This window comes from Denticeps clupeoides, chromosome 12, assembly GCF_900700375.1.
Source record: "Denticeps clupeoides chromosome 12, fDenClu1.1, whole genome shotgun sequence".
Lineage (NCBI taxonomy): Eukaryota > Metazoa > Chordata > Actinopteri > Clupeiformes > Denticipitidae > Denticeps > Denticeps clupeoides.
The window spans coordinates 6,353,583-6,378,676 of NC_041718.1; the positions used below are offsets into that span (position 1 = coordinate 6,353,583).

Consider the following 25,094-nt stretch of genomic DNA (forward strand, 5'->3'; position numbering starts at 1 on the left):
CATGGTCTTTGAGTGTTTTCCTTTACACTCTTTATTGCATAATGAAGTATATATATGTAAAAAGACCTTTGCTGTGATTAGAAGGCTTAAAAAATAATGGTAACATGATGGTGCACGGTTTATTCGCGTTGTCATGTTAATGCTGGAAGTTGCGTTGGGCCTGGTTCTTGGCCGTTGTTTTGCTGCCCCCTGTATAACCTTTTCTGATGCCTCTCCATGTGTCCACAGCTTTTAATACGCTCTGGATAAATATTGACCCTTTTCCAATCTGGACAAAAGGTCAGCATGTCTGCTGCACAAGCGGTTCATTTCTCCGCTGGGACTGGATGTATGGCTTTATTGGATTTAGCAAGTTTGAATTCAAGACTTTATGGTACAAACACATGCTTTGAATTGGAATAATGACACCTGAGCCTGAATGTCCAACTGTGCTGGATAATCTATAAATTACATATTAAGATCATTTCCAAGCTATTTACAATTATTGTTTTTGCAAATTAAGATTTCTGTGCTTAGTGAATACCGCCCCTCTGTGGTCATACAATATGTTCATTTTTATAAGAAAAAATGTGACCTGTTTATTGAAAAGACATTTAAAGCCTTGAATACTAGGACATATTTTGTGGTGTAGCTGAAATTTAACTGGGGTCAATAAGAAGAATCATACTTTATTTTTAGAGTTTACTGATATGAGAATGGATGAATATGGATGAGTGTTGTTTATTTTATGTATGTACATTCATTGGCTATTAAATATGGTCTCCTTTCTCACCATATATTAGCTTTGTCCGGTTTTCACATCTAGTCAGTTGGCTGATTTCTAAACTTCTGAGATATTGTAGTTTAATCATGGATTTTAAAGAGTAAACCTTTAAGAGCTAGTCTTTTTGATAATATCTGTTAATATCTGCTGGACAGTTTTGAGTAGCATATTCTGGCAGTTACTTACTACCATTGTGTCCCTGAGCAAGACAATTAACCCTGAGTGTCTCCAAGGGTACTGTCCCTGTATCCACTGCTTGTAAGTGTCAATACAAGCGAATGTGTGAATAAGGTGCTTCTATTTAATTCAGATTTCAAACAATCTAATTAAATTTTTTTTACCGTTGAGTATGTAATTTTGCATCCATAATCAGATTTGGAGAAAGGAACTTGAGATAGAGGGTAAGGCTTGAATAGCTGAGTGATGCTAATTCTCTTTCACACTCTAGAAGAAAAAAAAATCCTTGTCTTAGACACATGAGTGTCAGTTCTTGAATTTGCAGTAGCAGCCCAGAGCCACAATGTGGCGCAAGAGATGCAAATCTTATGTAAACAAGTATTTAGTATTGTATTAAAAATTTTAATGGTATGTTTTTCAATGAATGACATACAAAATATTTATTACAGTTAAACTAAAAATACATTCTTAACCATCAGAAAATAATCAGTTAACAATTCAGAGTAAACAATTTCTTCCACTGGAATATATATGAACAACGTATAAATAAGCCATATACTTTTTCCTGATTAATTTAGCATTTATAGTACATAAGTTTATCTTGGAATGAAATGCAACAGGAATTATCTTGAATCTGTATGTCTTTGTAAATTTCTTCACATGTAGATTCTAAAAGGAACAATCACCCACCAGCCAGTCTCACATAAAAATTATTATGAAAAATACACTTTTTTTTTCAGGTCAGCAAGACCGAAACATTTGAACTGTGAGCTCGGTATAAAACAAAAGAATGAAAATCTGTATAAAATACTGCATTGAGAGCTTCACAATTTATTTTTAATTATATTGGACAACTTCATGACATGATCCCAGTATTAATCAGCAAACAACATGATCGACAGTTTCCTTGTCTTGTACAATAAGAATAATGCATTTTCATTTTTTTAGTGGTCATTACTGCAAATAGATGCATTTTCTGTACGACATTGTACATTCATTTTGGATTCCTGCTTCCAATGTAGCTTAAAAGTATATCTGTTTGTAGTAAACATCAAAAGTATGATAATGACTTTCTTCGTCATTCTGCAAAATAAACGTTGGCAAAGAAAATATACATGCATTTGTAATTTTTTTCAAAATCACCTCATTGTGCCCATTTATTTATATTTTCTTCACTGGTTCGGCCATGTTAAATTCGCCCAGCCACTTCAGAAGGGTCTGTCACTGTTCTGTTCTTCACGTGCTTCAGCAGTTTCTGTGCTTTTTGTCTTCTCTCGTGTTTTCTCATGTCTGCAGAGGGACGAAAGCATAACACATGCAATGGTACTGTATTTGTGTACTGTGGCTCTAGTAAATGTAAGAGATACAGAAACATTGATGTTATGTCAAAAAAAAAACCATCTGACATTGTGGTACTAATTCACAATCAGTTCGAAAATTCAGTGCAGATATTCAGTTCTTGGGTGGCCTCAACTAAAAAAAAAGAAACACTAAAGCATTTCAAAAGGGAGGCAAACTGCCTCCAAAAGAGCAGGACACCCAGGATGCGCCTTTTACCTCATGATAGTGATAGTTTTAATTAAATATCTCAATTAGATATATAATAAAATTGATGATTCTAACAGACACTGGTTGGTTAGTTATGAAAGAGCTCTGTGGGGGTCTTTAAGGAGCACAAAGAACATATGAACCTACGCTTATCCTTCTGCTTACGCTGGTGTACAACAAGAGTGGGGGTGTAAATGAAATAAACACCCAGGACCTTATTATAATCCTTATATCACTAGTTAAGGATAACCTAGAAATGTCCTTATTTTTGAGTTGTCACTTCATTCATTATTAGAATAACTCCAACAAATTGACATCTAGAATTCCCAAAGTCTGACAGGCTGTAAATGGGGCAAATGGAGATATATTTTATGTAAAAAAAAAAAAAAAAAAGTCATATTGTCTAAGTCATATGTCAATTCCTATTTCATATTCATTTTGTAATGTATTCGTTACAAACCTATTTCATGTTTTTCATGGAGCAGTGGTATGAGTGCGGTAGTAAAGGTGCTCTCATCTCCAACTGATTTCTGCTTTTATAAAATATCATTGACATTATCCCAAATCTGGCCACTGATGATTGATGAAATGAATTGGTTTTAATAAAATAGTAAAAATAATAAAAGTCTAAATCAAATATGATAATGTCAAGAAGATGGCATGAACAGTGCATCAGACTCTGTTTTAGTGTTTCAACCAAAATAAGCCACAGTTTATTGTCTTAACTGCCAGAAAGCTGAGCGGCACATTTGTTTTGTAAGATTTAAGACACATGTTAGAAACCAAACTGTTTTGAAAGGAAGAAAATGTTTTCCACATGCAGTTTGTTTGAATGAAATATGGTATTTTGGTTGGTTTAATCTCCCCTTTTAAAATTCTTATTAGAGTTGTATAATGACCCTGGCATCCTGTATTAAAAGTATCAAAAGGTCCCAATGCCATATTAATGTTTTATTCAAGTCAAACCCATGAATTTTGAACAAAATATGTTTAGTTACATATTATATTATATATATTATAAATATATATTTACCAAAATTGAGCACTGTTTTGTTAACCTCATAATTATATACATGGTCAACAGAGAGTTTAAAAATCTCCTTCCTCCTGAAATCTTTCTTTTAGCAGGATGTTTAATTGATTGTTGACATGAAACTGCCCCCAAATGTCATAAAAATACCACATATAATTTGCTAAACAGCCTGACAGAGGATTGCACAAGTGGGAAATCTGGGTGACTGTACGGATTATAACATGCAGCCTCTCCTAATGAGGCCCAGAAGACCTTCTGTGCCTGATGTCCATCAAGCTTTTCAGATCCTTCTGTAGTCACCTCATATGTAATAACAGAGTATGGAAAGAAGATTTCCAATCAGATCATCCATCCCGCTCCTTAGACAGACCACCAGGGAAATGAAAAACAATACAGAGCAAGCCTGCAAGTTCCATTACTAGGGGTGAAGTAGTAACTTGTTTCAGAGTCGAATGTGATATTGAGAACTTCAGGAAAATACAAAATGAGTTAGGCTGGTGTCACTGTGTTAAGTGAAGTAAATTATGAAGTAATAACGTATTAAGCATCCACTTTTAAGCTGATTGTACAAGTCCACAAAGCAGGGTCCGGGATTCAAACTCAAAACTTTAGAGGTCACCATGCCACCATGCCAACCCACCCTCATACCATAAAAAATATCCAAAAACTTCACACAAAAATACAAAAAAAATTAAATAAAAAAATTACTAAATTAATCATTGACAGGCACGAAATCTGGGTGACTGTACGGATTATAACATGCAGAGTAGACAGAGGACATACTGACTACAGGACTGACTGTCAAAGCCCTGTTCCAGGGGCGTTCATGCCAAGTGAAAGTGAAGTGATTATCAATGTGATACACAGCACAGCACACGGTGACACAACGAAATGTGCCCTCTGCTTTTAACCATCACCCTCGGTGAGCAGTGGGCGGCCATGACAGGCGCCCGGGGAGCAGCGTGTGGGGACGGTGCTTTGCTCAGTGGCACCTCGGTGACACCTTGGCAGCTCAGGATACGAACCTGCAACCATCTGATTTTGAGTCTGCCTCCTACCCTGCTAGGCCACCACTGGCCCGTCATGTTTAAAGCACGTTTATCCCCATGCTATCAATCGCTCCCTTCATCACTAACCAAAAGGCTGGCATCACAAGCTCATCTGAAAGCAATACAACTGGATAGAAGAACTCTAACTAATCTGGGGGGCAGCTGAAGAATGCCTGTGAATAGTATGTAGCCTTTTTGGGGCATGTGGGTGTCATTAAGGGGCTGGAGATGGCTGTTTTGCAGCTTAGTGAGCGAGATCATGTTTCGACCTCTCCTAATGCCCCTGGATGTCTGATCCACCCCTGATAATGATAATTACAGCTAACAAACGATTCCCAGTGCAGCATCATCTTCGAAAGCTGGGCCAGGTCGGCAGGGTTCCCGTTTTTTCTTCGGTGTTGCTTCCTAAACGTTTTATCACAAAGACATGAAACTGTCTTAGTACCAGGGTTTTAACTTGTGACTAGCTTCCACCCAGCCATCTTGGATCACATCTACTTATTCACTTGGCTGAGCACAGTTTGCGCGAAAACCTAGCAGACAAAAGCAGCATAGTATGCAACAAAATAGTTATCCTCATATTTACACAGTAAAGCCTCCAATCTTATCGAGAAAGGGAGATAATGTCATGTCCAACACCACGGAAGGAAAAGTCTCTGCTTCAGATGCTGCTTAGTAATGATAACTACGGATAGGGTGGATTGTGGCAAAATCATGTTTGTACTTTTGAGCACACTGAACAAATTATGATTGCTTCAGGAATCAAAACAAGGACCCGGGTGGAGATCATTTTCATTCATTAGGTACTATGTTGCCAAGTCCTTGCATGTCAAGTTTGAGCCTTTTTAGTCTGAAATACGGGCGTACAAGCCAGTTTCTTCCCACAAGCCATCAGACCTTTAGTCAGAACTGGATCACGCACACACTCCACTTACATAGCCACTTGCTAAGTGGGCAACAATTGTCACCTGTCACTCCTGTCACTAAACTATATTGCTTTAATAAAAGAGCAAAGATGAATTCCTAGATTGTGTACTTTTTCTTTGCAATGTGCAAATGTATTTGCAGGCAGTTTGAGATCCACGCTGCCTTCTTCTCACCTCTTGAGCACCTCTTATTGATGCGACACCTCTTCCTCTCACTTTGCGGAGGATGCAGCAATGCCGACTCTTCGCTAACTTTCCATGGGAGGAGGCGGGTTCGAATCTGCCAGCCCCACTTGACTCCGCAGCTTAAACCGTTGCGTTGGCAAGGACTCCACTGACTCCAGTTCCCTTCTGGATGAAATAAAAAAGACGCGTTTCACAATATGATCTAGGGTGAGAAGATCTGTATCATTGGCTGGGAAAAGAAACAAGTAGCACGATTAAAAAATATATCTAAATTTGATTTCTTACTTTCCAGCACTTCCGGTTTTGTAAAGTACTTAATGAAGACCATCTTACGGTAATATAGAAATACTGATTTCTTCACATGCAGTGTTAAAGACTAAGATAAACTGTAATGATCCCTTACAGTTTATAGCATTTAGCAACGATCACATGTCCGGACAGGAGGTAAAACAGAGTCAAAGCTGGTGTACAGAACCACTAATCAAATGAATCTGCATCAACAGCACATTATTAAGGGTTAACTATCATCTTTTTGGAGCCAAAAATACGAAAAAAATACCAACCAATGCAGTCTGTTAGGTGAGGGACAGTCCCTTCTGGACAGCTGCTGAAACATCTGCCTTTGAAGAGCAGAAGTCCTCTTTTACATTTAGTGCAGAAGTCTTTGTTAAAGCATCTGTCGCACTCAGGGCCTTTGCATTCTGTGGAAAATGTCAGGATTCTACTATTAAAAATCAGCTGCCATATTGTGTACAAGCACCGTTTTCTTATCCTTCGCTTGTGTCTGTGCAAAATAAAATCAAACATGTTCTTTATTTTTCTTTAATCAAAATCCTAGCTGCCATCAAAAACTTGTATTATCTGAAATTGGACAAACAATAGAAAAAACTGAACAAGGTTAAACCCAATATTGAACTAGACTGAACTAGAGTAAACAGGAGGGTTAAGTGCAAAGCAGTGGTTCTCCAACCTTCCCTTGCTTGGTAAGATTTGGTTGATCTGATCATCTAATCAGCTGTTCTTCAACAATGGACATGGAAAGGCTGCCGTAGAAAAGCCAAGCCTTTTTTCCCAGAGCTGTGCAGAGACTATCCATTCAACATTTCTATGAAATTTACATTTGTAATCATTAAAATGTATTTTCGGTGAACCTGGAAGGCAGCGTGCTTACTCATGCAACGGTTCACGTCTTTGCCACGTTGGCCGAAGTGGCCGGCTGGGCAGGAGTGCAGGCAGGACCCGCGGTGGGTGATGCCCCACCTCTGCAGGAACAGGAAGAGCTTCTCGGGGCAACGCACACAGCCATTTTCCACGGAGCACTCAAGGCAATTCCAGCAGTCCTGCACATTGTCTTTTGCGGCTGCAGAAAAGTGACATCATCAAAAGTTCTGCTCATCTTCTGTGTTAACATCTTGCTTTCTGGTCCTAGATCCAAAATCTAGTTAATCTAGACATTTCGTGGTTTCACTCTTGTGGCTCAGCTGGTGAGGTACATTGCCATCAACACGCCAATAACAGTTTCATATCTGTAAAAAAAAAAATGGGTTCCACCAGCTGAGCCAAAAAAACAGGCTAACTGATAAATGTAAATACAGGGACCAAGCAGAACTAATTGGCACCTCACAAGGTTCTTTGCACAGAACCCGTGTGCCCGTCTGCACATCCCAATGTGTTCCCTTTCTGACACCAATGCAAAAAGACATCTAACGTGCACGAGGTTAAACCGTGCTAAAGCCGGAAAAAAATGCATGTGAGGGAAAAAAGAATTCACCGCAAGATCGGCTTTGGATAAAGAACGGACTCAGGTATTCACATTCTGTGTTCAGCACATCAACTCAGCATTCAGCATGTCATTTAATTACAATGATTACATATTTCTGAACTTTAGGTTACTTCGATGGTGCAACATCTTGTGTCTACAGGAGTCCTTGATGAAGAAAATATCTGATCTATAGTTTATAAGTATAGCCAGAAAAGCATAGGAAGCTAAATGTAAAAATGACCTGACTCTAAATCTGTATTTCTAATATCATTTCAGTCTTAAAAATGCTTGTAATTAAGTCCACCCTATACACCTGCAAGGTGATCAAATACATTATTTTTCATTTTCAATTGTGACAGTAAACAATTAAACTGCTACAATAATTAGGACCAGCCCCCTTCTAAAACAAACATCCCACCCCCATTCCATCCCTTGTGCTATTTATCAATGAATGTATAGGTCTATTGAGTAAAATACCATGAGGAAGAGGGCGAACTTGACAACTTTTTTTTATTTATCTCTGTAAGCGGCATAGCAGGTGACGAAAGGGGCGGCCCGTGGCATAGGCAATATAGGCGAATGCTAAAAGCAACATCCTTCCAGGGGGCGCCACAAATAATAATGATACGTAAATTTCCTACGAAGCCACTGTGATGCACCCACCCCCTTCCCCCTCTACTCGGCAAGCCAACAGGGCCAATAATCGGCAGAATTACAACACTTTTCTAAAAGTAACACCATAAAAAAGGGAATTATTTTGCAATAATGTAAAAGCGTTGCACAAGCCTCAACGGCGCCGTTTTTTTTACATTGCTTAGTGGTAAAATGCTGTTCGGTGTTCATGTGCAAGTGCTGTAAAAACATTATTAATAGTACTGATTAGGAATCAGATAGTCTACTGTTGCAGAGACACTTTAACACGAGAGTAGGCTACAATAGGAGCACACACGCCTGTATTTCAGTGAAAATTCTTTGGGAGTAAATCTGACACATAACATCCACACCGTGCATGTTGTTTCAGGATAGTAGAAAATATTAAATATGTTTTCCCTTAATAAATACAAATAGTACACAATTGGACTCCCACCATGTGCACAAATCATAAGCATAAAATATGTTTGATAAACCTTGTTTTATGTGTTGTTGTTGTTTTTTTTTTTTTTTTTTTTTATTAGTTTACTTAATTAATTTTGTTTTGGAAGTTTATGAATATTGAGGTAAAGGATGGATTTTGTTAAAACCAAGCCATAATGAATTCTTTTCAACCCAGTGTGTCAGTATGTAAATTCATTGAACAGGTTTTTAGTATTTTCTGGTACTCAGAGATGCTGTCTGCTGTCCTCAGATCAAAAGGAATCCTCAATTGATCAATGAAATGTGAAATTTAAAGCAGATATTTAAAGATATTTTAAACCATTATATAATAAAATGTTATTATGCAATATATAAATAAATTCATTAAATCTATAAAACTACCAAAATCACCCATGACATAAGATTATTTGGAATTTGAAACAGTTTGTCATTGGATAGAATTAGAAGCTGTCCTCGTTTAGTCATCCTAATGGTTCCTTGTAAACAATATAATCCACCTTCAGAGTAAATACTGGATATCAGATGATCTGGTGCAGACTGTGACTCCTCTATATCGAAGAAATGTTTGGAAAAACCATTGGCTCCGTAGAATATTTATGTGAAACAGATTTTTATCCAAAGGATGCATGTCTCAAATTACTGGATTAAATGCAGATGACACTCTGCTAATATTGTCTGTCTTTTGCTTACTGCTCTTTGGGTAAATGGAAGTAATCTAAAAAAAAAAATCGGGAATCTCGAAAATACCCCAGATGGCTTAATGTTCAACAAGTGTCAACATTTTCTGGGGGTCGGATGGGGAAGGGCATCAACAACTAGCCCATTCAAACGCCATGGGCATAGGGCAATTGCTGAAATATTTTATTTAAAGAAATTCATCTCATTTCGAATCAGCACTGACCAGTGTTCGGTCCATGACAGTTTTATACGGGTTTTTGAATAAGAATGGCACAGGATTAAATGAATAGACCAAGTAAGATCGGTATTTTGGACTTGGTCGTGACATCTTCAATTATCTGTATATGATATATAATTTGGTTTGGTGGAGGCGGTTGTGATGGCTGGTGCTGATTCAGCTGTGTGAGGTTGTGGTCTCCACTCTTTGAAATCAGGATTGCCTCTCTTTATATCCTTAACAAAGGACAGGATGGTGATCAGAAACATGTGCCCCAATCCCAGAATGCCTTTGGGCTGTTCCTTTGGCAAAAAAAAACACACACACACACACAAATAATGGGGTACTATCTCCTGCTCTGTCTTCATCTGACCTCCAACAGGCATGAGCATTAGGAACACATTTTGCCCCTGGAAAGAGCCCTGCGTTCCACCATAGTGCGATCTGACAGGGCGGTGGGTATATTCAGCTCAGCGGAGTTGGATAATCAGCATTTGATCATTTTGCGTTTCGACCGCGAGGCCGGGAAATGCTTAAAAAAAAAGAAAATTAATTACTTTTGGTACTACTGGTGTTTTAGTGGGTTTACATTTAGGTCCACATCACAAGACATCAGGTACTAGAGTGACGTTTTCTTCATTTCAATTTTTTTTTTTTTTAAGTGGAGATTTCATATAAATTTATAATATAATATCAAAATACATGAATTGTGAATGCACTAATTGTACCCAAGCTGTTTTGAAAGCTTGGCCAAATTTGAGAACCGTGTATTTCCTAACTAGTGTGTTTAAACGTGGTCTCTACTTTATCATATCAGCAGTCAGTCCTTTTGATTTACCTTTGAATCCTCTGCATGGGAAGGAATCCAGCTCAGAGTCTTTTTTTTTACATCAAAGCAAGGCTGAAGTGAATTTATCTCATTATCAGAACTGAGATACGGCCTCTTGAAAGGCGATAAATCGAAGGGAGATGAAATGCTCATTAATAGAGCACATTTTACGCAGACACGTCCATTTCTCCTTTTCTGCCATGTGTCACATAAAATAAAGTGACTTACGAATAAAAAAATAATAATCTTTCACATACAGGACTGCTTGAGACATTTTAGACTATCACGTTTTTGCTATACGTTTCGGAGCTGGTACTGGTTAATTTAATGGCAGACGGCCAGGTTTATCAGCCTAGAGGGTGTAAACATTACCAGCTGCCACAGGCCTACGGCCCGTATCACACCAACGAAAGCTTTACCCTGGCTCACAGGTTAAAAATCATACGAATCCACACCAGAAAAAGGGGTTCAACGGTGCGATCAAAAACCAACGGGAAGTCATTAGTTTAATTGCAGATTATTTCCGTCATTTTAATAGGCTATATAATATTACCTGCTATTTTCACGAGAACCATGAAACATTTAGTGCGCCCCGGAGGGAGGGCTCTTGAATTTATACATCATGTCCATTAGCAAAGATCATAAGCATAATTATGTTCAACAACAGGCCAACAAAACATGTATGTGTGTATAACTTATTATATTTGCTTATTAACTCCCTGGAATCTGTGACAGAGATTGTTATTTCCCATTTTAAGAAAAAAAGATTACTGGGACATAACAGGCCTGTGTGTTGGCAAGATGAAACACATTAATGTAATTATTTACGCATTTTATTACGCAATGCAGTTAGTCTGTAAAGATTACATATATAAAAATAAAACGCATCTTACAGAGCGCACATTAAACTGCGTCTAAATCGAAATAAACTCGGTAACCTAATTCGGATCATCCACGCATCACAACACGCGGTGCGGGTGGGGGCGTGCGTGCGTGCGTGCGTGCGTGCGCTCCTCACCTCGTCGCGCCGTCGCGATGAAGACGCAGTGCAGCAGGCTGAGCAGGGCGCGCAGTCGCAGATGCATCTGTGCCGCTCCGCCGCGCCGCTCCGCCGGTTCAAGCCGCCTGCCGCCTCCCCTCTGCTGGAGGACGTCAATTAACCCCACCCTCCCGTGGACTAATCACGAGCCGTGGAGGGCTCCAATGTATGTGGCTGCCATTTTTTGGTTTAGAATATTTGATCAAGTCAGGAATAAAAAAAAAAAATACTTGTTGAAGGGGCTACATCTTATTGGCCCGCAATTGTTATATAAAGCAGTCAAAAATGTCATTTTTTAACTTTTAACTCTCAACATCTGCACGATGGGATCGTCATTCTCATTTCCCCTTGTCCAGCAGTCCCTTTCTTTCAGTGGCCCGCTGGATGGTGCATGGTGTCTGATTTGATTTGCTTCTCTTTGCTCCAGTTCCAGTGCACTTTTATTATGGGTCTCGAATGTGACTGGATTACTGGAGGCACTTCTCTTCTGTGTTGGGGTCAGCATACATTTGTAAAAATGTATTATTTTAGGGATGAGATTAAATATCGTCAAGGCGTGCATTTTAATAAATGATCTCAAATCAAACATACGATACCATCTCCATGTCGAATTAAAGGTCCAAATCCGATTTAGTACCGAGTAGAAAGTAGCCCAAGTCCAAGGCAAGTCTCTATTCGTGAATATATAACCTGATTATTGTGCATCACTGCTGATTGAATGGAACTTATTTAAATGTGGCGATCCAGCGAGCGCATTTACTGTAAAACTGTGTTAATCTGCAGAACGTGGCGCCGCGGTGACCAGGCCTCGGCCCCATGCACACCGTAACTGCCTGCATGCGCTGCAATTCGAGATAAATCCCTGGGCAGGGGGAGCCTCTGGAGGGAGCCGCGTGATCGGGGCTGCCTTTGATAAGGGAGCCGGGGAAGGGAAGAGGCTCTGTGTGCGCATGACAACGTGCTGAATGTGCAACAGATGAGGGCCTCTGTTGTGTGAGTTATGGGCTGGTTAGTGCCACGACACGGTGCCGGTATCTGCGGATCGTGGCGTGGACGCTACGCGCTGCGTCTCATCTGGGGGCTTCCCTTGTGGTGGCCGCTTCTGGTTTACAATAATTCTCTGGAGGCCTTCTTTTCAGTGCCAGCTGCCCGCCTTCCCTTGTTAAAGTGAAGACAGTCGCAAGACGCAGGGATCGATTTTGGAACTGCGTGGGGCGTGTCACCTCGTGTAAGGTCAGGCATCCTCAGTTATAAACTGGTTCGTTCTTGTTAATTTTGTTTTTATGGACGACTCTCACACACACACACACACACACACACACCACGTCCTCATTATGGATGATTGAAACCCGCACCCGTCAATATGCTGCATGTTTCGTTATGTTTTTAGCGCCAGTTTGATGGCAATTTGATGGCAAAAAAAAAAAAATGAAGATTATTTTCTGGAATAATTTTCCATGTTTGAGCAGCTCTAGAAGTGTGTCTATAAGATGTGATACTCATAATTGTCAATACTCACAATAGTTCAACGAACAAATATTTTTGAATACTGAACTGAATCAATTATTTCACATACAGTATGATGAACATGAACATGAGTGGTGTTACCTCTGACAAAAGTTCACTGCACACCGCATGCTGCCTCGTTATTGATCCACAATCAATCTAATCGTGTCTAATCATTCTCATGAAATCAGAGTGGGCCGCCATTACAGATCATGTACTGACACCCAGCATGGCTGGGGCTGGCGGAACTGACAAATCAGCTGAAGTCACTTTGTACCATGATTTGAATCAGTTTTATGAACAAAGAAGAACAGAACTGTGGCCTATTTAACACAAAAAGGAACACATGGTCATAACAAGTTCAATTTAAAAGAACTATGAATGTGAACTAGTCCATTTTCATTTTTATGGACTAAACGCTGGACTAGTTTATTTTTCAGTGTCAACTGGCATCGCACTTTAAAGTGTGTAATAATATCCAGCTGCTTGTGTCCTAAAGCCTTTCATATGGGTTAGCTTTTACCTTCTGGATCATGCATTATAGGTTCTGGCATCTCTAATAAATCCTATTTTGTTCATACTTGTTTTCATCTTCATCTTGAGGACTGATCATAATCATAAATGCAGACATACTGACAAAAGTGAAGGAATGCTGGGAAGATTGCTCATCAGGATTCACTGTTGTGATGAAAGGGATTCCATAAGGTCTAGACCAGGAAGCGCATTTCTGTTCTTACAGGGAGGTCAGCTAATTGTTTTGCCACTGCATACAGATTTCACTATGAGGTTGCATGCAGCCTTCTGCTAAACGCGCATTATGTATAACACATTTTATATCGACACTGAATAAATAAAAAAAAAAAAAATTAACGGATCTGTGAAGACCATGAAATCGATCACTTTGTCTCTTTTTCACATTTAATGTCTGCATTTGCTGCAAAAGGGATGTTTCCCTAATGCTATATATAAGACACAGTGCTCTGGTTATTGATGAGTGTTGATCATCTATTTTCATGTGTTATTTGGATGTCTTGATGTGATTACAACAGAGATGAGATTTTTAAAGTTTGTGGACCGCACCGTGAACCGGTGTCATTATGAGTGAGAAGAACTTGCGTCAGATTGGCCAGTTTAAATATAATATTTCAAGGAAAGCTGAGGAATCCAACTCTTGTTAAGGTGTGGCAGTTTAGGCAGTTTTGTGCATGTTTCATGCATTTTTGGATGACTGTGGGAGGAAAAAATGTCTCTTCACTTGCTGCCTTATGTATCCCACTTTGAAGAGTACTAATTAAACAATGAACTAAACAATGAGTGTTATGTATGTCACCATCCGTGGCTTTAAAGACTTTAAATTTATTGAGAGTAACTTGGAAAAACTGTCTGCAAGTTCTAAAGAGCTTCTTTAGAATATAAATAAAAGTGTCCTTAATAAAGGGTCATGTTAAGTTTGTACACATTTATCTTAAACTACATATTTAATTTAAAATATTGTGAATGCTTTACTTTATGACCAAAAGTCTGATGAATGGGTTCTGGTAATAAGATTGTACGTTTTTAGTTTGGACACTTTTGCGGTTTGCATGTTTGTTTTAGGACGTTTCCATTTGGCCCCAGGAGGTGACTCAAAAAGCAGAAAACGCTGGAGTATCAAAGGGACTCGACGAGAAGCAAACAAGAAAGGTTCAACCACATAAGAACATAGTTTAGCAAAGATTTACACAGGAGCAGAGCGCTGGAATCAGGACCAGATGCTGCACCTGGGCATTGTGTGTGTGCCGCATGTGCAACACACCATGTGTATGTGTGTGTGTGTGTGTGTGTGTGTGTGTGTGTGTGCCCCTGCAACACCACGGTTCATAGAGGAGTGGAAGTCCATCACATCATCAGATGAATAGTTTGCAAAGAAAAAAATGCAACAAAAATCAACTGTCACTGCATTTTGTGTAGATCTACTGCGCAGAATCAAATGCTTCTACGCTGAATGTGTGATCACTTGCTTCCAGCCATTTATTTCAACCTGGGTTTAAGGATGGAAATCAACCTGCACTCAAAGTTCACGTGGAGGAACTGTGTTAGGAATGCGACAGGAAAAGGGCCGTCCTGGCCTCCAGTTGTGTTGTGTCCCTTAACAAGCTCCAGGCCTGACTCATCATTACCATTTTTTCTTTTTAAAGGACCTGTGCTTTCTCACGTTAGACCGCGGTCAACCTAACGCCGCCACATGTGGGACCACGTTCGCCGAGAAACTGAGGCAAATGTTTGCTGAGAACAAAAGACACTGGGGCTCAGCACAGGAAGTAAGAGAGCAGTAAAAGTGTCCGCATCATACCAAAATGCAGCAGTCATCCAAAATACTTCCCAAATAGCCAGCAGGTGGCCCGGCCTTGGAGATATAATTTCTTTAAAATAATGACTTTGTGAGCAGTTTAAGGTTGAGCAATTGTGTGTTTCTGTTTAATGGTAGACTGATTTCAACTGTATTTGCAAAATTATGTGTAACCACTTATTACAAGGTAAAAGCTTCTATTAAAAACAATTCTATAAAAACACAAATTAATATTTGCTGTCATTGTTTTCATAAGGTTGGTGAAGAACTTGCCAGGTCTCATTCCTGTCGCCTTGTAAAACAGTATTGTTGACATAATTTACAGAAATGAATCGGTAAAAACAAGATATGACTGCTTGCTCTTTTTACGAAACCCTGTGGACATACTTTGATGCCACAGCAGACAGCCCTTTGGGGAGCACCAGGACATTTTATGGTGGCTTTGCATGCCGTGAGCACATTGATTACCATGCCAGTGGTGAGTGCGGTTATGACATTTCATAAAACAGTAACCAACAGCCATTTCAATTTCTTTTCACCTTTCACTACTGAAAAACACACTACTTGTGTTTATTTCTTGTTTTTCTCTAAGTATTAAGTATTTTTCTATTCCCAAATTATACCAGACTTTCAGATTTTCAGATGTACAGGGTTGGCCTAAAAATTGGTGGCGATAGTGGCCTAAGATGAAGACAAATTTACAGATTTAGGACTGGGTCCTTTCCCATTTTAATGATTATTTGGGGGAACTTGTAAGCCCTATATGTTGCAGGTGTAGAACGGTACCTTCCCTTTTTCAGCATTCTCTATGGTCATAAAACTGGATATAATAGTCTTAGCCCACATGGTCACACACCTACCTATGAACCAGACAGCCACAAAGTTATATATTCAAAACCCACTTACTACCATCGAACACATGTGGAGTTATGTACTTAACAAAAAAAGGTGAAATAACTGAAAACATGTTTTATATTCTAGTTTCTTTGCTCTGGTTACAGCTTTGTACACTCTTGGCATTCTCTCGATGAGCTTCAAGAGGTCGTCACCTGAAATGGTTCTCCAACAGTCTTGAAGGAGTTCCCAGAGGTGTTTAGCACTTGTTGACCCCTTTGCCTTCACTCTGCGGTCCAGCTCACACCAAACCATCTCGACTGGGTTCAGGTCCGGTGACTGTGGAGGCCAGGTCTCCACTTTTTGTTAAGTACATAACTCCACATGTGTTAATTCATAGTTTTGATGCCTTCAATGAGAATCTACCAATGTAAATGGTCATGAAAATAAAGAAAACACAAAACAAAGGTGTGTTCAAACATTTGGCCTGTACTGTATATTATGAGTCCATTAATCCAAGCATGATAAGAAAACTAGTCAGTGTGGTGGTCTGGTGGGTAAAGAAGCGGATCTGTAATTGGAAGGTTGCAAGTTCAAATCCTGAACCGCCAAGGTGCCACTGAGGTGCCACTGAGTAAAGCACCGTCCCAACACATTGCTCCCTTGGCACCTGCCATGGCTGCTCACTGCTCACCAAGGGTGATGGTTAAATGCAGAGGACACATTTCCTTGTGTCTCCGTGTGCTGTGCTGCGGTGTTTCACAATGACAATCACTTCACTCTCACTTTCCTAGTGCTTGCCAGGACACTTGAACCTCTCTTCTTGAGGTTTTTGATGATCTGATAAATGGTTGATTTAGGTGCAATGATAGTAGTAGCAATATACTTGCCTTTGAAGCCCTTTTCATGAAACGCAATGATGACTGCATGTGTTTCCTTGCAGGTAACCATGGTTATCAAAAGAAGGACCATGATTTCAAGCATCCAGTCTACTATTCTAACTCAATCAGCATGACAAAATGATCTCCAGCCTTGTGCTCCTCAACACTCTCACTTGTGTTAATGGGAGGATCAAATGATCCCAGCAGGTCCTTTTTTCTGGCAGGGTTTAAATGCAGTGGAAATGGATTTTTGGGGATTTTAAGTTCATTTTCATGGCAAAGAGGGACTTTGCAATTCACCTGATCATTCTTCATAACATTCTAGAGTATACGCATATCCCCATAATAAAAACAGAAGCAGCAAACTTTGTGAAAACCAGTATTTTTATCATTCTCAAAACTTTTGGCCACGACTGTAAACCCCACAGGTTCAAGCCAGTATTCAAACTCACATCTTTGGAGGTGTGAGAACTTGTCTATAAATGCCATGCGACAGTGTGACTCCCTAAGCCTTTCAATGTCCCAAAATCGGCCATTGTATGCTAGAAGCAGAAGCTGGTCTCCAAAGCTGCTAAAGACATACATGAGCAGAAAAGGCCCATGTGCTAACATTTTAATTAATTGTACCAAAAGAAGGGCTGAAAGTCAGAAGCAGCCTGAATCTCAAAGATTTGCTTCTGTTCAATCTGTTTGCTATATTTGCAAAGGGGAAACAGATGACAGGGTTATCGTTCCTGAATGCAAAGACCACAATGAACGTGAAGACCACATTCTTTAATGATTTATTTTAGCACAATGAACCACAACAGAAATGCTCATATGTGGTTATCTGTGTGTAAAATGGGCATCACAGTGACTGGGTGGTTTTGATTATTAGGGGTTGTTTATGCCAGTGTTGAAAAGTCAGCTGTTGCCAATGGTGTTGTCTGTGGGGGAAGTTGTTCAGGAATGTTATCTGTTAATCAGGACTGTTTCATACATATATATACACACACACACACACACACACAATGATTTCTTAAATCAGTATAACCTATGAAGCATTTACATTTAGCAGATGCCCAGAACAACGTACAATTAGTAGGGACAGAGAAAGGGTCAGTCCCCCAGGAGCAGCTCAGGGACACAATGGTTTTAAGTTGAGTTTGAACCACTCATTATATCCAGTATTATATTATTCAACCATTATTAAAATTATACATGTAGAGACATTCACCTTTATCTTCTCCCCAATTGTCTCTCACACAACTCGCCCATAATTTTTAGTAATTTCTCATGTATATCTACAGCTATGTGTTAAAACGTTGTCTGTGTGAAATTTGGTATATGTGACTTAGACTCAGTTTTTAAAATATATAATGTTATTCTGAAATAATTAATTAGAAGAAATATCATACATTATCTATGTGTTATCAATGTTTTACTGGTACATGCGTTTGCTTTGTAATACATAAGCTGAGCCCATTATGACTCATTTAGGGTAAGCTCAGGTATACAGATGGTTTTAAAACTATTCTATTAATATTAACAATAATAATAACTTAATAATTCAGTATTTCTTTGGATTTGGCACCACACCACAACAAAATATTTTTTAACATTGCCTTTAAGTTTAAAGATTTACATTGGAATAATATGAATATAGAGTTTATTTATTTCAATTATGATATTCAATATTTTAATAATTATTATAATTATGCCTGCATTCATGTGCACTGCAGAATATTAAAGATATATAAACCTCTCCAAATTCATGCAGCTCACAATATAAAACGGTTCAGCACTGCCATCTACAGGACACACAAGCATTTACCGACACATAAATATTCATGCTTGAAATGATACGCTTTATTTACCGCGAAACAAGTGAGCTAAGTGCTTGTGTGACATGTTGGGACTTTTTTTCTGTTTACTGATCGTCGCCAGTGCAGCTGCTGCGGAACGTTTCTTCTCCGCCGCGTTTCCGCCCGGAGCGCATTCGCGGCCGGAGCCGCTGCCGCGTTTGTTTTGATCCCCGCTGGAAAGATGGCTGGGCTGGAGGTGCTGTTCGCCTGTGTGTCCGGTGCCGTCGCCCGGCCGCAGGATGCTGCGGTGTGTTTCGTCCACTGGGAAATAATCAGAAACGGCTATAAATGTCTGGGGACCGGGGACGAGGTGAGGTGCCTCGTCGAAATGTAAAAGGAATTAAAAGTGACTCAGGAGGTGCAGCATTTTCGGATTTCTGTGCAGTGTCGTTTATTTAAACCGTGGCATGTAGGTTTCATAGAGCAAAAACTATTTTTAATGTCTGCAGCCTGCATGAGCATGACTTGCAAAAACTGTCAGTCCCGTTAGAAACGAAAGTAAAACTTAACGCGAGGTTATTGTGGGTTTTTAATTCGACGGAAAATTCTGGAAAATTAGTCTCTCGTTTAGAATTATGCAGACATCTACACGTAATCATAGCATTTCTTACTGAAAAGCAAACAGCATAAAGTCACGATCACATTACATTAATCCAGCATCTGAAATGTCTATATATAAAAAAAAAAGAACCCTGTAGAACATGATGTCACGACATCGGTAATATCTTGTAACTTCTTGTCCCTTGCGCAGCCCCGTCCCGGAGAGAAGACGTCAGAGCTGCTTCCTCCTGGCTGGAATGCCAGCGGCGAGTTGTACACCTTGAGATACCGATCCAACGATGGCAAAACTAATTTGCTGTTCAAAGCTGTAACTGTGGACTCCACACTCATATTCAACTTAATGGTATCGTTCGCAATCTAGACATTCGTTGTCGACCTGTACTATAGTTTTTTTAAGTATTGAAGTTTTTCCCCTCATCCAGGATACGATTACTGAGCAGGTATCAGATCTGACGGTCAATGTCAGTGATTACATCGACTCAGAACATCTGAGGGAATTTGAAAGGTCTGTTGGAACAAAATATATGTTATCTGCTGCATTCAATTGCACTTTTTGTTTTACTCATGAGCCCCTCCATTACTCATAGTGTTTTCAGGAATACAGATGACTTGGCTCAAAAAGTGAAGTCCAATCTGCTGCCATCACCGAAGGTTGAGAGCTGTAAGAAAACAGAAAAGAAGAGCAAGAGGGACACGGCAGCAGTAACCCGACCAGATATTGACCCTTTACGCATCCCCCAAAGACCGGGCAGACAGCCAGACTGGTGAGCTGTCAATTCAATTATTGGTTCCTTAGCATTTTTTTTTAGATAATTAAAAAGAAAAGAAAATCAAATCAACATTTTAAAGAGGAAAAGTTTCATGTTCACTAGGAGCAACATTAGATCAACAGAATTGGATTAAAAAATGAATTGAACTGACATCCTCTCCAGTTGTAAGTAATCATGAATTGAAATTCCTAAAAAGAGAATGACTAAAACGGACTAACGGACTTGATGCAACAACACTCTTATTGTCTTCATGTTTTCTTTTTCAAATCTGTCTATCTGTCTATCTATCTGCTTGTTTGTTTTTATTTATTTATTTATTAAATGTTGCAACAGTCCAGGAGGGACCGAATACTGCAGGTCAAAGCAGGACCAAGATGAAAGTGAAATATCTTTGGCCTTGTTGTTGACGCCTACCCCCATCCCAACCTCACATCTAACCCCAGTCTATTTTAACTTCTGTAAGCAGTAATGTCTAGATGTCAGCTAGTATTTTTGGAATGTGACTCTTAATCAGTATCCAAATGTTTTATTATTTCATTATTAATTTCTTGTGCACCTAGAAGGTGGACAGATAAAAGTATGCACCTGATTATATATAGTCATTCCACCAGGATTTAACTTAACTTTTTTTTTTTTTTTTTTTTTTCTTTTGTGATTTTCAAAATTTGATAATCTCCCCTGGTTAACCCCATCCAAAGTCTACATAGACCTAGTAAAACACTAAATGTGTGAGAGAAGAACAAAATTGACAGGCAGACAGATAAATCGCATGACAATTCTAAAACTGGATGGCTGGATGCAATCTCTGGGTCAAAGATGACAGCAGTGTTGCCAAACAGCTGGGACTTTACATAAGGGTATTTTGGGTCTTTTTTTTTAATTATGCAATAGAATTGAAAATATGCAGCTTTGCAAAATTAGGCAGTCATTTACTATTTTTGCATGATTTAATGATCAGTATCCCAATCTTGCAAATAACTGGAGAGACTATATATATAATTTTTCACTCTTTGTTATGTTGCAGCCATTTGCTGCAATGCAAGTTAAATTTTTCATATTTAATGTACATACAGCACCCCATATTGAGAGAGAAACACAGACCTGTTGACATTTTTGTAGATTTATTAACAAAGAAGAACTGGAATATCACATGGTCCTAAGTATTCAGACCATTTGCACAGTATTTGGTAGACGCATCATTTTGATTTAATATAACCATGAGCCTTTTTGGAAACCCCCCCCACAGGTTGGATGGTAAATGTTGGTGGGCAGCCATTTGTAGGTCTCTCCAGAGATGCTCATTTGGGTTTAAGTCAGGGCTCTGGCTGGGCCATTCAAGAACAGTCACATGGTTGTTGTGAAGCTGCTCCTTCGACCCAGTCTGAGGTCCTGAGCACCCCCGAGAAGGTTTTCATCCAAGATATCTCTGTACTTGGCCGAATTCATATTTCCTTTGATTGCAACCAGTCTTCCTGTCCCTGCAGCTGCAAAACACCCCCACAGCTTCACTGTTGGGACTGTATGGACAGGTGATGAGCAGTGCCTGGTTCTCTCCACATGTACTACTTTGAATTAAGGTCAAAAAGTTCTATCTTTTTTGGTGTGTGTGTGTGTGTGTGTGTGTGTATATATATATATTTATATATGTGTGTGTGCTCAGTAGAGGGCACCTCTGTCACTTTAGCTCATGTCCTCCATCGTATTCAATATTTACAGCTGTGGGACTAGAGTGTGGCTGCATCTATTTTTAAGCTGTGGAGGTTTTTTGGGAGGGCTGGATAGGGACTGGCTGTGGGGGCAGAGCACTGCAGAGGACAACTATCGCTGCCTGCCTTCCTAATTACCTGTCTGGTTCCTCGCAACCTCCACCTCCGTCTTAATCTCTCTTTTTTTTTTTTTTTTTTTTTTTTTTTTTTTTTGATGATTTCAGAGATTTGACAGAAGAAGTGTTGACCTCTCACCACCCTGCTGAATCACAGCATTAGCTCATGGAGAAGCAGATTCATAATTCCCTATTTCTTTCTATTATACTATGTTTGTGCCCCAATATAATGAACATAATACACATATTGTTATTAATATCTAAGTGCTAATAAACATTTGAATGTAGATTAACATTTTCAGCATCCTTATAATTTTATTTATGTTATAGCCATATGGAATAAAATCATCAAATGTCCTGCAGATAGGGTAATACATTGCCCTTTATTATAGGTCAGACCCTATGGCTCCATTTGCTGCAGGGGGAGCTGACCTTGATCCATTTGGGTAAGAATCTTACCCAAAAAAAGAATTAACAAATTGCTCCTATAATGACATTTTTGATTGTCAGTGAATTGGCCTTGTTTTGTGTTCCATCCATTCTGCATTCACAGCGGTCGATCAGGAGGGATGATTGTCGATCCGTTACGGGCTGGATTCCCTCGATCCGGGTTTGATCCATCAGCCGGTATTCCAGGAAGTATACCCCCGGGTGCTGTTCCACCTGGAGCACGCTTTGATCCAGTTGGACCAATGGGAAGATACAGACCTGGGTAAATTTCTCAAAATGTCCCTGCACAGTTAAAGACCTCTCGATGTCTATGTGTTTTTTTTTTTTTTATTTGTGTTTGTGATTTCAGCCCAGATCCTGATCATCTGCGCCCACCAGAATATGATGACATGTTCATGTAAAAGGAAACTGTCTCAGCTCACATAATTCCACCCCAGTGCCCGACTACAAGATGGAATATAAAAGATGTTGAAGAATCCTCTAAATAAATAAAATAGTGCTGCATAAAATAATGCTGCAAAAATAATGGTAGTGATACTAAAACAAATTTAGGCCAATAAATCTTATGCTCATTACTTGATTTTTTTATTTCTTTTACTTTGGTTCCCATGTTTTTGGAACTTGGATCTAAGGTTTTGGTGCAAATTATTCTATTTATAAGGACTTTATTTCTCCCTTGTTTTCCATTTACCAAAGTACTTAAAGTTTTATGTCTAAGACATAGTGAACATACTGAGTGTTGCAGCCATAGCTGTCAAAGCACAGCTAACAAAAACCCATGTTGGCAATTGTGCTTTTCATAGAATCAAAATAATTTTTTGGCGGGAGGGCAGGTTTTAATATGGTTGCCCTAGTTTCATCCAGGCAGGTTTTCAGATGCGTACATATTTGTAATTTTGAGGTTGCTTGAGGCCAATAGTATCCCAATGTCAGTCTTTTCAGTTCATAAAAAGATTAAAAAAATACAGTGGCCTGCTGTGCGATTTTTGATTTGCACTATACCTTTAGTTTTTTAAATAAACTGCAAATAAATTCATTTCGCAGATCTAACAGTCACAGCAAAGCTCTTTAATCTGTACTCAACTTTCATAGAAAACAGCTATTTCAGACATTCTTAGTTTTACCATCTAATCAGCTTTCTGTAGGAAGGAAGAAATCACTACTGATGTAAATGTATTTGCCTCTTGCTTAATTATACAATTTTCTCACTTTCTGTGCAGTTTGTTCTTAAATAAAAACAGCATTCATATTGCTCTTTGTTTTCTTTAATCTGCATATCTGTATACTCTAAATTATTTTAAACACAATGGTTTATTTTAGACCACTTGGTGGTGCACTTTATGGATCATCTGTACTGCAGGATGTGTGCAGACTATTCTGGAGTTGTGATTACCAGACTTACAGTGCAGAAAATAGTGTACAGTACAGTAATACTTCACAAGGCTTTTAAAACTAGATTCAATTAGAATTTTAATCACAAACATGCAGTGAGATGTAGATATAAATAACAAGCTTACAGAATGTGGTTAATGTGAGAATAATGTCATTTGAGTTTTGCACTAATGCATTATACTGCATAACTAAATAATGTGTTTACTGCAGTCATCTTATGCATTTAAGACACTCAGTGAGTAATTAATCTTTTGTATTTCTAAAGACTTTATAGTCATAGTCGAATTTTCTTAATGAACACTACAGTTTTCTTAGCTTTATTAACTCAAACCTCATATTAACTTTTAACCAGAAAGCTAGATACATTGGGTGATTTGTATTTTTTTTATTTATTTTGGGGGGGGGGGGGGGGGGGGGGTTGCTTGTGAGGAACCCAATTCTTATGTAAATGCTATGTAGCTGCAACAGTTAAATATTTAATAGGTTTAGCAGTTATTTATGTGTTTTAATGGGTTTATGTTGACCGTACATCTGCCCTTGCACATATGAAGTTTTGACCGGCGGAGGTCTACAATGGGGAAGTATGGTGCCTGAGTTCTGTCAGTCATCACTATGTCACCATTGTAAACACTCACTCAGTTACTATCTGTAGTCCTCTGCCAGAGCCTGGACTCACCCAGAGTGGGGCACCAGCCTGCCATGGCCTTTCATCATTTAGTTGGTCTTCAGAATTAATGTCGCTCAAACGATAAGGCCTTACGTCTGTTACAGCACTGGACTTGTCTCACCTTTTTGGCTGTTTTGACCCTCGGGTATAGCGTAAAATTGGCAGGGGCGGTCTGGTCTCCGTCAAATTCCTCTTCCGAGTCCAAATCCAGGCTTTGTGTTTAGCTTCAACAGCTGGTTTAAAGAACACGTATGTTTCAAACCCCTGACTGGCAGATGTGGCCTGTCAATCAATATTACCAAAAGAGGACAGGGCCGCTGGCCATGCTCCTGCCATAGAATTTCCCCTCGGCCCTTCCCGGTCAGGAGCCAGTGCTGTTTGAACGTGTGTTTACAATTTTTCTTTAAATTCAGACATTTTCAGACGTGCACAGATGTAAATAAGGAACCACTGACAGCAGCGCCCAGTGCAAGCAGTCCCGTGCCCTTGAGGCAGACACAGCTATTTGTCATTGGTGAGGAAAGCCGAAGCAGATGTAGCAGAAATCGATGCTGCTAATGGATGGCGCAGCATCCCTTCGCCAAAAAAACGTCGCAAGCCAAAGCGGCATCGGTCCCCGAGAACGAAGATGACGGGATGTGACCGATAAAGTGGAAGGAATACTGGCCTCGAATTTTCTTTGTTTTCGCGCGAGTGTCACCTCCTTCGAGGTGCTACTTGATGAGCCACGTGCAAC

At 39.4% G+C, this 25,094-nt stretch overlaps 2 protein-coding genes across 2 annotated transcripts; one reads left to right on the plus strand and one right to left on the minus strand.

Annotated features, from left to right (window-relative positions):
- Window positions 1-1,496: 1,496 nt before the first annotated feature.
- Window positions 1,497-11,371, minus strand: rspo4 (R-spondin 4). Its single transcript, XM_028999148.1, has 5 exons — window positions 11,282-11,371; window positions 6,854-7,042; window positions 6,246-6,383; window positions 5,671-5,847; window positions 1,497-2,230 (listed from the first exon to the last, which is right to left on the minus strand). The coding sequence occupies exons 1-5, from the start codon at window positions 11,346-11,348 to the stop codon at window positions 2,130-2,132; spliced, it is 672 nt and encodes a 223-aa protein (XP_028854981.1). The 5' UTR covers window positions 11,349-11,371; the 3' UTR covers window positions 1,497-2,129.
- Window positions 11,372-18,833: 7,462 nt separating this feature from the next.
- psmf1 (proteasome inhibitor subunit 1) lies at window positions 18,834-23,548 on the plus strand. Its single transcript, XM_028998615.1, has 7 exons — window positions 18,834-19,006; window positions 19,448-19,600; window positions 19,680-19,762; window positions 19,845-20,021; window positions 22,242-22,295; window positions 22,403-22,561; window positions 22,649-23,548. The coding sequence occupies exons 1-7, from the start codon at window positions 18,878-18,880 to the stop codon at window positions 22,698-22,700; spliced, it is 807 nt and encodes a 268-aa protein (XP_028854448.1). The 5' UTR covers window positions 18,834-18,877; the 3' UTR covers window positions 22,701-23,548.
- The last annotated feature ends 1,546 nt before the right edge of the window (window positions 23,549-25,094 follow it).

Coding starts and splice junctions, on each gene's coding strand:
- rspo4 (XM_028999148.1), bottom strand. CDS start 11,348: ATGCATCTGCGACTGCGCGCCCTGCTCAGCCTGCTGCACTGCGTCTTC. Junction 6,384..6,853: donor AGACGTGAACCGTTGCATGA/GTAAGCACGCTG, acceptor CATTTTCCACAG/AATGCAAAGGCCCTGAGTGC. Junction 2,231..5,670: donor CAATAAGAGGTGCTCAAGAG/GTGAGAAGAAGG, acceptor GTCCCTCTGCAG/ACATGAGAAAACACGAGAGA.
- psmf1 (XM_028998615.1), top strand. CDS start 18,878: ATGGCTGGGCTGGAGGTGCTGTTCGCCTGTGTGTCCGGTGCCGTCGCC. Junction 19,601..19,679: donor CACTCATATTCAACTTAATG/GTATCGTTCGCA, acceptor CCCCTCATCCAG/GATACGATTACTGAGCAGGT. Junction 22,296..22,402: donor GCTGACCTTGATCCATTTGG/GTAAGAATCTTA, acceptor CTGCATTCACAG/CGGTCGATCAGGAGGGATGA.